Raw genomic sequence first — 14,117 nt, 5'->3', positions numbered from 1 at the left:
ATAATTGCGACGTAATAATTAATGCAATGCTCGGCTAATCCTGAAATTAGTAGAGACCAGATGGCGGCAGCTGGCAATTTACACAGCACCAGGTCAATGATATCACAAATGTATCTATTTCCCCCGTGTATATCTGTCGTGTAAAATAATTTTCAATTTTTTTTTTTTTCAGTTTACGAAATCATCTAATAATTTTAAATAATAAATAATACAAAACAATAATAATATAAAATATATATATAAATGATATGAAAAACTATCGCTATTTCTTTGGATTATTCCGCTAAAGTATTCGATCTTCGGCGCATTATATTTTGTTCTCGAGAAACGAACCGCCACGGTTTTGACCATATATTTCTTGGCATCGAATAATGTATTTGCATCGGGAATCAAGGACTTCGCTAGCAACGCGAGCGGAAATCGAGCAGAGAGGGCGAACGCGATTCTCGTAGACATAGCGAGTCCGTAGTGAGTCAGAGAGAGAAAGACCCGGACTGAGTCAAAGGTAACTGTAGGTTGGGTGGGTGCATGGGATAGGATGATATGAGGTTAGGTTGGTGGTCGACGGGGCTCGCCTTGGTCTGGCACCGCTAGTCCTTTCCGTATTGATCGCGTGCTCCTTTCCTCCCTTAGATACCGCGTCGACCCTCTCTTAAGCCTTACGTATGGCCCGGGTTCGCTTCTACCTTAGGCTCGACCTTAAGCCGAGTCCGGATCCTCCGGTCGGGGCTGAAATCAAGGGTTGAAATTTATAGAAATACGAGCGAGAGCTTATCTCTCGATCTTATGTCTCTCGTACATATATATATATATATACAGGGTGTCCGGTAACTAACGGACCAACGATTACAAGTGGATTCTTTGGTCAATTTGGGAACGATTTTTCCTCAGCAAAAATGTCGAAAGGAAAATATTTGTCATTATGTATCTTTATAACTAAGCCTCAAATTAAAATTTTATTATAGTAAACTCTACCTGAAATTAACTGAAGAATGTAATTATTTTAGACTTTTAACTCCAAAACGTTTAGTTTTCAAAAAACTCATTTTTTTCAATCGCTTATAACTCGAAAATTATTGACTCCTCAACATTTTTGCTAAGGAAAAATCGTCTCCAAATTGGTCAGAGAATCCGCTCTTAATTATTGGTCCGTTAGTTACCGGACACCCTGTATATATATACGAATAATTGATCGTGATAATTAAAACGTGTGATTGATGTAAGAGGCGCATTTTATTTTATACGAAAATTTAAATTTGATGGAATTTTGTCAGGAATACTTTTCACAGTTAGCAAAAGTAGATTTTCTTTATTTTCTTTGTTTATAGCAATTTTTTTGAATATACAATTTTAAATATATTTTTCTTGAGTTTTCCTTATTGATTATGATTTTGTCAATCTTAAATTTAAATCTTTTACATATCAATAAAGTAATATCTATTATCATTATTATTTATAAGAGATACAAATAGATAACGATAATCCAAGCACAGATAGCAAAGTGGCGATTCAATTTACATAGATAATTCAGCAATATTATACAACGCCGATCGTCATTGTTTTTAAATCTATCGCGATATACAATCACTCTTCGCATACATGTATATTTCGCGGAAGAAGTGTAATATTTACTTGCGAAGCAACACGGGCGCACTCGCCATCTGATAACGTGTTTTTTTTTTTTTTTTTTTCACGACAAGGTTGCAAGATGGTTGCCGGTGCGCTATATATGCATATGTGCATTTTGAGGAAAGGGGGAGATATATTTACCGCGTCGTTTAACGATCTTAACGAGATACGTTGCCGAAGAGCTTAATTAACGAAGGGTCTGGTAAGAAGGCGTCCGTCACGCGCGCTCGATATGCCAGAGCGACCAATGAATTACCGGGCGAATCTTAAAGGTATTTCTTCCCCCTAGCTCTCAGAGTGCATGCCATGACGTGTACGAAGCTGCAGCAGGTGAATCTGCCGGCGGCCATAATTTTCTCAAAACAAACAGGGTGTCTTATGCTGAAAATTTGTGTTGATATACTGCGACAAATTTTTATAAATCTTGAAATTTCGAGTTCAATCCGGTGCTAGGAGCGTCAATTTTATTAATCGCTACAGTTCCTCAAAATTTATATTTAATACGTTTTTTTTTTTTTTTTTACTAACACGATTTATATTTTACGTCGGAATTATTTTATAAGCGCGACAGCGACGTAAAATAAAATTCCGCTGAAAGACAGATAGTTGATCCAGTTTCGTCGTCGCGTGTTTTGTTCGCGACGCAATTAGTCGTCCAATAAACCAGAGTAAGGCGGCCGAAACTGGAGATAAATTGTCGCGAGGGGGTTTGGGGAGGCAGGAAAAATCGGGTAGAAAATTAGGCTAATTTGGTTGCTTTTAATCGGCTGTACAAAGATCGTTAATGATAATGACGCATGCAACGCGAATAAATGCGTATGGAAATGAAAATGTACCATGAAAATCTAGGACAGGAACGCGTTAATACCTCGACTTAATTTTCTTCGACACCTTTATCGATCTCTAAATGCGAACGATTTCTCTCTTTCTTTCTTCTATGTCGAAGTTTGGCGTTGATATAACAAATAAAGAGCACTCATAACTTTTATTCCACTTTGAAATTGTGTATCGATGACTGATTAGAAACACGCATTCGATTGCATCGCGGTATTAAATTAAAATGTTAAATTAAATGTATAATCCTGAACATTTTGTACTTTTGCGATGTGTTTTTATTTTATTACGGGCATTTTGTGATATTTTTCCTGTTTACTAGGAAAGATTAATATGATGCGTATAACAAATCAAGTAAATTGGAATTTTATAAATCTGGAATTGTCAGGGAAAAGTCAGGAAATTTTACTATTTATCAGGATTTTTTCACATTATTCTGAATAATTGACATTTTTTATTAAATAAATATAAATTTTTTCTTGACTGTCAGCACGCTAATTTTCTGTGTTGTTAAAAACCTTATCTACAGCATGTTCGTTAATTTATATTATCGTCGTGAATTCGATTCTATAATTGATAAACATTTTTGTTTTAACTTCCGAACCTTTTCATTGAAATATCTCAAGGATTTCATGTTTTAACATTTAATTGATTGATTATATAGATATATGCAAATGATATATTTGGAAAAAATAAAAAGTCGGGGAAAAAAATAAATTTCTAGTTTTGGAAAATCTGAAAAAGTCAGGGAATTTTTTTCATTGAATCTGCTGGACACCCTGCCTCTCTTCGATATATTTAAATCCGCTATTAAAAATCGGCCACGCACCGGGGGTTACGCATCGCGGAAACGCGGGTGTTTCTCTTCCGCGAAGAAATAAGAAGGAGGAAGAGGAGGCGCGGAAAGAGATGCACCGCGTAATTTTTTTTCTTTCTCTCTTTTTTTTTTTTACTTCTCGCGTGAGTCGCTCGGCGAATTCAGTCGCGTGCCACTCGCGGGCGCGCACTCGCGTGTTCCGTCCAAGCGTGAACTTCTAATACCCCTTCATCCTCACCTTGACTCTCTCGCATTAGCGGGGTCGCCAATAATACTTCACGCACGAAATCTTTCCATTTTCTTCGCTCACATGCGAGTCACGGGCACGGACGACGGCGATGCCTGGCACGAATCGGCATGCAGATTTTCGAGTTCAAGAAACCAACACACAGTGTGTTCATTACGAGCGTATGCAAAATTCTTGGAAAAGTAATACAGGTCGGATTAATTGAATGCCGAACAAAAATTGTGTAGTCTCTCTTCAAGAATATTTCCTCCGTTTACTTTTATTTATTGATATTAATATAATTTTATTAAATTTATATCATTTTTATATTCAGTTTACGAAGTTAAGTTTGATCAAGCAATTTCAAAATTAAATGCAATTTTTGTGAACTATTTTAAAATATGAATATTGTATAAGAAAGCATAGAGAGAGTACATAGATCGAGCATGTGGCACGAGGCCTGGATTCTGAACGATTAAATTAGATTGTGTTACACGTTGTTTATTCGTAAACACTTCTCTTAAATCACTCAGCTTCCTTTTTCGAGTTATTTATTTAACTTTATCTTTTCTTTTAATAAACTAAAAAAACAATTCAGTGACAAACACTGCAAATTGCAATACTATATAATCATTGTATGTTATTGCAACAATACATCGAAACAATCTGTTTAAAAAAAATAAATCGTTTGATATTAACAAAGAATATATTAAAACACTAAATTCATATTGTAAACAATTTTATAAGAATTACATAAAGAATAGATTTTTTAGTTTAAGAGAATGTTCTATGGAAACACTTGAGAATATCTACTAAGAAAAATTGTATAATTATTTTAAGAAGAGAGAGAATTTTTTAAAGGAGAAGATAATGATTAAAACAGTTTGACCGAAAATTTGTACATTATTTGGTTCTATATTAATTTCGAAAATATTTCAAGACAATCTCAAAGATACCTATAACTCGTCCCAATAATCATTCATTTCCGGGGCAGCAGAAAAACTTGCTTTGCAGCGATTCAAATAAAACATCATTGAAAATTGAAGAGCGTATTACTATACAAGTTCTGAAGTAGCGAATCACTTCCGTTTCGCTTTATTGCGACGCGAGATCTCCGACAGAACGACAATAATGATTCGCGAATAAGACTCCGTAAACCGATCGATCGATCGAGAGAGAAAGGGAGAGATAGATAGAGAGAGAAGTCGATTACTTCCCCAAACAATGCAATTATAGTAGTAAGGGCGAACGAGTCTCGCGGGATGTCTATCCGCGGAATGGTCTATGTCGGCCATTTCAAAGGGACGAGAACGAAGAAGGGGAAGCGCGCACAGGGAGAAAATCCTATTATAGCTCCGTATCCTACGCGACGTGGTACATAGCAGCGTGTGGGGTGAAACAAGACGAGGTCGTGGAGAGAGAGAGAGAAAGGAAACTCACCCCTCGCGCGCACATCCGTATTGACGCAACCGCCAGGAGATCCCACCCTGCGGATTAACCAATCAAAACGCAGCATCCGCGCATGCGATCGCACGGAAATGTGCCATTTTGTACACGGTGCTATCACGGGACGTAATCGAGGTTCCTGCCTCCCGAAGCGAGCGGAAAATGAAACCGAGAGTTTGACACAGTGACATATTTCGTTCATAACGAAAGGGCTGCGAGGGCTCGACTGCGCGAATTGCACGGTCAGATTAATTTTTTTTTTTTTTTTTTTTACATTTAAAGAATATAAATATAAATATTATAATTATAAATGTGTATATATATAATTGTATAAAATAGATAGTTGTGAAATTAATATTGTAGTTAATAAATATTAAATGTCTATGCGAATTTGTGACAAATCACACAGGGGTGCAATCGCTATAATAATTATTAGACGCGCCTTTCCTAAGAAATACGGCTCTAATTTTACCTCGGTTTTAATGGGATGGTATACCAAGTCCATGATCGTTTAGCTTGCGAGGGTGTCGGAAGCCAGGATTAGGAAGCCGCGAGATATCCGCAATTATCGTAACTTTACGAGGGTGCATCGCGATGGGGAGTAGAAGAATCCGGAGATATCACAGAGAAGTCTTAACTCTTTATAGGAAGTAAGTGAAGGAAGAAAGTAAAGATAAGAAAATTACAAGAAAATAAATATTTGATGGTTCATAGGATATTTTGAGATAACTTTTTAGATGGGGATAGAGAAGGATTTATTAAAAATAAAATCTCGAATTGAAATTTTTATTAAGGAAATTTCTTTAAAAAATTTATTTTGCACGTCTCTTTCTAGCCCGTTATAAAAAAATATGCATTTTATATTGAGAGTTTTATTAAGGTCTTAATTAGTAATGTTTTAAATCGCAGTTTCTTTAAACAAATTTTTGAAATCCACTAGTTCCTTAGTGAAAAACTCATTAATATTTATATTATCATATTAATACTCTTGTCAATTTTTAATTTCATACAAGAGTCTTCGCGATTCTCCGAAGTAAGATTCTGTTTGAAAAAAAATTCATCGGCGAGAAGAAATAAACCTAAAAATTCGCTTACTCTCTCGCATTGATATTTCCTTTTTTTTTTTTTTTTTTTTTTTCGACTTCGGCCGATTTGAGTAATAGTACAAGCGCTCTCGCCATATTTCAAAACAATAAGTTCCCGGGTTTCTAGCGTGCCTGGCACCGCCACTGGCGAAATAAAACAAAACAATACACATTTAGCTCGCAGAGAAAGCGGCGGTTTCCACCCTGTTTCTCCGATATATAGCGCGACGTCAGGGGCTGAAGACTGGGTTAAAACTGGGACGGATATTTTCGGCTCTTCGATGCGCCGCGGCGCATTCGTCTGCTGTGAGAGATAGAGAATTCGTTTGGCATTTGCCGGTATCGGGACCGCCGATAAATGGGAAAACTTTCCTCCCGGGGCGGTTTTCAGAGCGCGTTCTCCCGCCGGAGGAACAACCCTCTTTCCGAAAGGCAACGCACCCTTCCGTTTTCGTGCCGGCGCGCTATTCTCGCGTGGCGGGCTCGAAATTGCCTGTGTATTTCGGAAAGCTTAATCGTGTACGCCACGTCGGATTACGTCCTTGAATTATTCTTATCGGCATACTCGATGTATGTTACCCTTTACTCTCAAGATTCATTTGCTCCGGTGTTCGCTTTTTTTTTTTTTTTTTTTTTTTTTCGCTTAAAATTCCGCCACTACTATAATTATTGGATATCACATGCGCGTATGTGTGATAGAGATTTAAAATTGATTTTTTTGTAATAAAATTTTTGCTACTTGCACATTTTGATTAAAAATTTTGAATGTAAGTAAATTTAGTATCTTTAGTATCGTTAATATATTATCGCCTCTATTTTTTCGTATTTGTAAATTCCATGTATTTCTTTACTTAACAGTTAATATCTAGAATTACTCGACAAAAGGCATAAAGATAATATAAAACCCTCTTTTTAATATAAATATTTTTAAAATTGAAAAAGATTATTTTATTTTAAAGGTCTTTAATATTTTTCAATAAAACTATTTTAATATAAAATATTTTAAATGCCCGTGTGTTATTATCTCGATAATATTTATCGATTGGAAACGTGTGTGTGAGAGCATGTTTCTCTCTTTCGAGGAAGGCCTAGCTCGATGATAATCAGGATAACAGGGCCTATTTTGGGCCTCGGGGAAGTAAACATTCGAGTTGCAAGCTCGTTTGGTATTTACCGGTATCGAGTCCGCAGACAAATGAGAAAACTTTGCCGTTTTCGAACGATGCCGCCGCAAAACGCTAGCAGGCCTTCGCTTTCGAAAAGGCAATGTACCCTTTCGTTTTCGTGCCGCCGCTCTATTCTCGCAGGGCATATACTCACGTGTTGTACGTCTAACTACGTGCACGTCTAAACCTATATTTTGCGGTGCTCTTAACTTATCCACGCCACGAATTAGCCCCTTGAACTTTGCCCCGGTGCAAAAACGGAGCAGTCTTTCGGTTTTCGATTATGATCAATTCCGTTTATAGTTTTACGGACATGTTTTGTTTCACTGGCGATTATTGAATTTATCGATTAATTTTTTTTTTTTTTTGTTATTAATATGAATCTGTTTTCTGTTTCAGGCACTGAATGGGTTCCTGCTAATATTGACTTGCGACGGGGAAGTATTTTTCGCTACCCACAGCATAGAGAGTTACCTAGGCTTCCATCAGGTAAGTTTAAATTCATAATTCAACCAATTTTAAACTGTTACCATTATATGGCAGAAAGAAATATGTTTCTCATACATATGTATAAAATATAAAATGTTTAGATTTTTATATTTAAAATGTAATTGGAGTATATTATATGTATTGCTGTAGCAGATACATGTCTTAAATTTATATCTAGTATATTTTCGCAAACTATATAATATTTTTAGCAAAATAGTTGTGAAATAATAATGAAAATATTCTAAAAGAATCTAAATATCTCGAGATAAATCTCGCTGTCAGAAAATTCTGTGCAAGAAATCTTGAACGATAAATCTGACGATGTGTTTTAAAGAATCACTTGTGTCTCTTTGAAAGCGTAGGAGTCGGCGACGTATATTTTATAGATCCATAATACTTATAGATGCAGCCCGCTCGGTTCTGCCTTTTATTACGAGGTAATTCTAGACGTAATTCACCCTTGTTGTTAGTTTATCTTCAGTCAACGTGTGTCCACACCCGACAGTCACGCCAAGCGCCTGTCAGGTTGACCGTACATACACACGTGTGTCACGTTTGTCCGAGCGTCATCCCTTTTCACGAGACAATGTACCCTTTCGCTAGGACTGACGGCCGGCATAAATTTTTCAGTAGCAGCAGTAGGTCATCGACGCAATCGCGCAACATGCTTCGTCCTTACTTGGCACGGCTTGAACAAATCTGTCTCCGAAGTGAGACAGAAAACGTTCCGTAGTTTTCTGATAAATGCATTTTTTTCACATTTTTTACTCTTAAAAAATAATTTTAATTCCTAATGTCACATATAAACGCGATGAATTTGGGTCAGATCTTAATTCGCGATTTCTCTACTACACACGAGCATTTAAAATATTTTATATTAAAATAGTTTTATTGAAAAATATTAAAGACCTTTAAAATAAAATAATCTTTTCCAGTTTTAAAAATCTTTTTATTAAAAAGAGGGTTTTATATTATCTTTAGGCCTTTTGTCGAGTAATGAAATTAGTTCTAAAATGTGACTCGGATTTCGAGAGCGAGATACGAATTTCGCTCCGACTCTTAATTAATTATGACACCGGGAAATCGTGCAGGGGCATCATTAAGGACGATGTAACTTGGATTTTATTCGCGCGCGCGCGACGATCGTAGGCAAAGATCCTTTTCTTCGTGTGGAAGAACCTAACTAAGGGAATACCGATCTCGATTCGCAGACCGAATCTAATTGCGATCCACACTGTTGCACATTCGATTGCTACCGACGGTGTTCACCGCGCACGATCATTTGGATACTTCGACGATAGAATCCTCCTCCCGGCCTCTCTCGGAAGGTTTTTCCCTCTTAATGATAAGGCGGCCGTGGATAACCACAGTGCTCCGACTCGGGCTATTGGTTCCACGCGAGAGCATTGTGTAAACACAATGTGGAAACCGATTTCGCGCTATATTTCCGATACATATCGGCGAATCGTCCGTCGCGTTCGATCGACCCATCTCGATTTGATGACGCATCGAGAGAAAGAGGTGTCGACGGATTCCCCAAATTTCTCAAGCTCACGGAATCCTGGAATCTTGGTCACGAAAGTTGCCGTGTTTTCGCTCCAAAATGTAATAAATTATTAATAGTAATTCATGGGTAAATGTGTTCAAACTTGAGAGAATTATCGGCATCAATTTATTGGTGCTAATTATTATACGACAAGATGTGAAAAGTAATTTAGGAACTATTCCTTCTATAAACGTTTTTTAATAAAACTTTTTATTTTTTTATATATATTTTTTAGTAACTTTTCAATATAAAATTATAAAAAAAAACAAACTCTTTTTAAGTTTTCTAAAAATATTTTTGAAGTTAAAATAAATGTATATTAAAAAGCTGATTTTATTTTAAAATATTTCAGTGCAAAAGCTATTTTCGAATTTTAATTCTGACATAGAAAGATATATACGTACACGATTTATGATTGTCTACATTTCGGAAAAACTCTGGCAATAATCCCTGATCTCATTATAAAATTTAAAAAATTTTTAAACAAACTTTTTAAGTTTCCTAAAAATATTTTTGAAATTAAAACAAATGTATATTGAAAAGGTGATTTTATTTCAAAATATTTCAGTGCACAAGCTATTTTCTAATTTTAATTCTGACATCGAAAGATATATCTACATATATACACGGTTTATATAGATCGTCTGCGTTTCGGAAAAACTCTGGCAATAATCCCTGATCGCGTTTATATCGCTGGTCGTTCACGCGAGAGCGCATTAAAGAATCATCCATCTATCTATACGAGGGATAGGTGCTCGACTACCCGGCATAATACCGTCACTCGAGCCCCCTCGAGTATTAGGTAGGCAGATAGGTATACACTCCGGGCACGCACGCGAGCGCAATGTGCATACATTGTAAAAAATGACGGATGATGATTTCCCGAGCCGATGACTCTCTATACGGGGCGCACGCGAACGCGTCGGGTATGAATTGCAGAAAATAGCGGACGATGATTTTCTGACTCGATGACCGCATATCCGAGACGACAACAAAAAAAAGGAACGAAGAAAAGTGGTTTGTTATATGCGAGCGTTCTAGATTTCCTCCTAAATATCCCCTCGCGCATGTATACATATGCATTCGAAATCACCGACGGAAATCATCCGCCCCGGTTTCGCTGAATGACGGAAGTCGAATCGACTTCTTGCAGAGGATCGCGGGAATGTGATTGTGGGAAAAAAATATGCAACGCGTGTTATTTATCGTCATTTTTCCTGTGTAAATCGAAGATCCGGTGAATTTTGTATTTTTTATATATTAATATTTATACCAAAATTTAATTCTATTCGTACAAATTTATGTTTTTTAGTTTGCACTTATTGCCATTATTTTATATATCGGATTATCGATATTTTTTATATTCAATTTCTATAATATAATAATAGAATTGGTGATGTTTAAACGAAGACCCATTAAACAAAAATATAAGCTTATCGATTTTATCTTTATATTAATTTATATATAATGCTTTATATATATATATATATATATATATATATATATATATATATATTAATTTTCTTATTTGCATAATCTTCATCCTGAAATCATATCGATGAAAACTCGCTTAATATTTAAAACCAACGCTGTACTTTAACTTGGAAAAAAAAGAAAAAGAGAGAAACGTTGCATGATAAGACACATTTATCTTTCTGCTTTCACAGAATGACATTGGTTGTTCAAGTCCCGTGATATTGATTTATTCACGCGCATTCGTGTGTTTTACTGCGTTTCTTACTTTGCGACGCAGATTTTCCAGATAACATCTCACGATAGTATCTCACCAATGTTCCTTGCGCGTAAACGGACCTTATGGTAGTACGTGTTATAAATTGTATTGAAAGACCCTTGATTCGTATTCTTTAACAAGCTCGAATTATTACGCCAACTTCGTGCAAGTATCCATTGAGACGTAACAATGCACGCAACAATACCGTATATGTTGTGTATATATATATATATATATGTATTGAGAAAAAGAGGGACGATGACTTCGCACGAGCTGCATTCAAGATGGATAGATGTTTCGTTAACAAATTTTTTTTCATCGCCTTTCTTTTTTTTTCATTTGAATTATGATTTCAAGGATTTTACATGTCAAATTATTTTATTCTTGTAAAATTATTATATTTATGGACAGATCTCGTCTGTCATTTTTTGAAAAGGATTGCCTAGAATGACGAAAAATGACACTAAATTTAAAAAAAAAATCAAAATTTCTTCATGATTAATAATGCTTATTCTTTCTCTCTTTTTCGCATATTTATTATTAATTATTCCTAAAATAATATCTTTCAAATATGTAATATATTAGACTTAATAATTATCGTTACAGCTTTCGATAATGTTTGTTAAGTTCGATGAATATTTTCTCATTATTTCGCGATCTTCAGAATGCATCCCGTTACGAAAATCATTTATTTGCATCCGTAATGAAAATAATCCACCTCGGACTTCGTGCTTAGGTGCTCGAGATGTTAGGAACGCGAGCAGATGCACGCGAACTTAAGAGCGCATTCATCAGATGCGTTGTAAGGAGGCACTTTACAGGGTAAAACGTTAGAAAAAAACATCCCCTCGAACGTGACATGATCATCTTTGCGTAATAATCTAACGGGGAAATTTATTGATTTATTCATTCAATTCTCAAATATTACATCTTTTTTTTTATACGTACATCGTACATCGAAGTATAAATGAAATTTACTAACGCAAAAATCTTCTCATATTATTCACAATAAGAGCAGATTTTTATTAAAAATCATATTATAAAATAAAAATAAATTTTTTTTATTGAACTGTGAATTAGTCTCAAATTTTGGGATGCAAAAAGAAATAGCAAATTTTACATGCAAAGTTTATATTATAAATTAATTTTTTAAATTATATAATGAATTAAATTATTAATTTATTTAATTTCATTTATATCCGTATTAGATGTTGCATGCAAATTTGAATTCAATTACGCCTTATAAGATATATTTTACAATTGCTCAAGGTGGGATGAAATTAGAGTCACGACGCGTATATTACAAAATAATATTTAACAAGAAGGAATAATTTGCGCAACGTTTACAGTTCTTAATCAGTTCACATTTCTACTCGTTGATAATTAAAATGCAAATTCAGGTATTAATTTTACAATGAAATTTGAAGCACACATCTGCGTCTGGCTTCTCACACATGATTTGTATTGAAATGTCAGAGTCACTTAAATATTTCATTCTCCCTTTTTGGCTCTTGCCGAGTCTGCGCACTCGTCGTCCACCCGCGACCTCTCGGCGAGGAAAAAAAAAACTCCGGTCGCGAACCTCGTCCGCTCAACCGTGACGCACGCGACGTAAGCGTAGCGGCGGACGATGATTTCGCATGATGACTCGATGACCGCATCCGAGTCGACGTAATCGCGACGGGACGAAGCGCGATTACACGGCCCCGTAAACTCGCGTTCGCGAAAACCCGGTGTTCGTTCCCTCCAAGAATCCACCCCGAGAGGGAAAAAGCTCGTAATGACAGCGAGTCGACCCACAATGTGGTAATTCTTGCGCCGACTCGTTTAATTCCATATCTCACGCGAGAAATATAAAAAAGCTCGCACACAGAGACGGACGGAAACTGGTCCGCGTTATAGAAAGGCGAAGGAAGCACCGAGGCGCGGTTTCGCGATTGTCGGCAAGCGGTTTAATTGGACTGATAAAGTCGATTCGATGCTCAACGAGCCTTTGTAGCCCCACGTGTGACTCCTCGTTCCCGGATAAAAGTAATAACTTAACTGAAAGGTCATAGGGTGCTTATCGCCTCGCGAGAGAGAGGGAGAAAAAAGATGGAGGGAAAAAGCGGACCTTGAGGTGAGGCTCCCTTCTCGAAGGGGTAAACCCTTGATGTTATTCATATTTACTTAGAGATCTCGATTCCTTGTATTTCTTTGCACGATACAGGCTCGATGAATAATGTGACTCGAGATAGCTTTTTATGAAATTTATTAAGATGTATAATGCTGTAGTTATCTACCTTTCTCTTTCTTAACTCCAAAAGGATATCATTTCTTTTTTTATTCTCCTGAGAAATAATTACCACGGTAAATTCAATATTATAAGATGCACGTCAATTATATCTGGTGCAAAGTGCAGTTTGGCGCGTGGGGGATTAATCTCGCCGAGATGACAGGCTTAATTGCAGCGCATCATAAGGATATTAAATATAAATAATAATGATAGTGATAAAGCAATAACGGATTACTCTGTCCATGCCCGACAGCGAAATATATGTATAATTTGCATAAGCAGAATCATCGTGTGCTTAAAGAGGTGAAATCCATCAGGGAGTCTAATGCTATCTGTTAAAAGCGCGGTAAAGATGCAATTTAAAGGGATATAATAATTGTACTCCGAATGCCACTGAATGTTCGTCATGATTTTGTTATACATATATATTTGTCGTACGCTTTTCGAAAAAAAATATTTTTTTTTTCTTAATGCACCTTTTTTTCTCTCTTAAAAGGAAACCACGCAACCTTGAAAGTTCTGATTTTTACGAAACTACACAGGGGATAGATAAATGAATTGAGTGAAATCTTTCTTAAAAATCTGAGGAGAAAATAATTTTTTCAAATTTTTATTAATATGTTTCAGTAGAGATATTTTTACCAAGAAATTTTGGTATGAAACATTTTTTGACATTTCGAATATTTTTGAGATATATCGTATAAAGAGCAAAAAGTCGCATATATGAGGGATAGTTTTATTTCTTAGAATTGTTTTTAAGGAGAAACTAAAAATTTATGAATTCATTTATTTATTCCTTTTTACATGTGCATAAAATTTCATAAAAATCGGAACTCTCGATGTTTCCTTGTTATCATCGGAAAACGACAGTG

At 35.9% G+C, this 14,117-nt stretch overlaps 1 protein-coding gene across 2 annotated transcripts in view; it reads left to right on the top strand.

The window, feature by feature from the left end:
* ss (aryl hydrocarbon receptor spineless) overlaps positions 1 to 14,117 on the top strand; it is a 176,888-nt gene that overhangs the window by 137,191 nt on the left and 25,580 nt on the right. For both annotated transcript variants that reach the window (XM_029301725.2, XM_029301723.1), the window contains exon 4: positions 7,603 to 7,692. In XM_029301725.2, the coding sequence (XP_029157558.1) occupies positions 7,603 to 7,692 (90 nt within the window). The remainder of the gene's footprint in view (positions 1 to 7,602; positions 7,693 to 14,117) is intronic.

This window comes from Nylanderia fulva, unplaced genomic scaffold (assembly GCF_048542155.1).
Source record: "Nylanderia fulva isolate GAGA-0341 unplaced genomic scaffold, ASM4854215v1 Scaffold9, whole genome shotgun sequence".
Classification (NCBI taxonomy): domain Eukaryota; kingdom Metazoa; phylum Arthropoda; class Insecta; order Hymenoptera; family Formicidae; genus Nylanderia; species Nylanderia fulva.
This window is presented reverse-complemented; position numbering and strand designations above follow the sequence as displayed.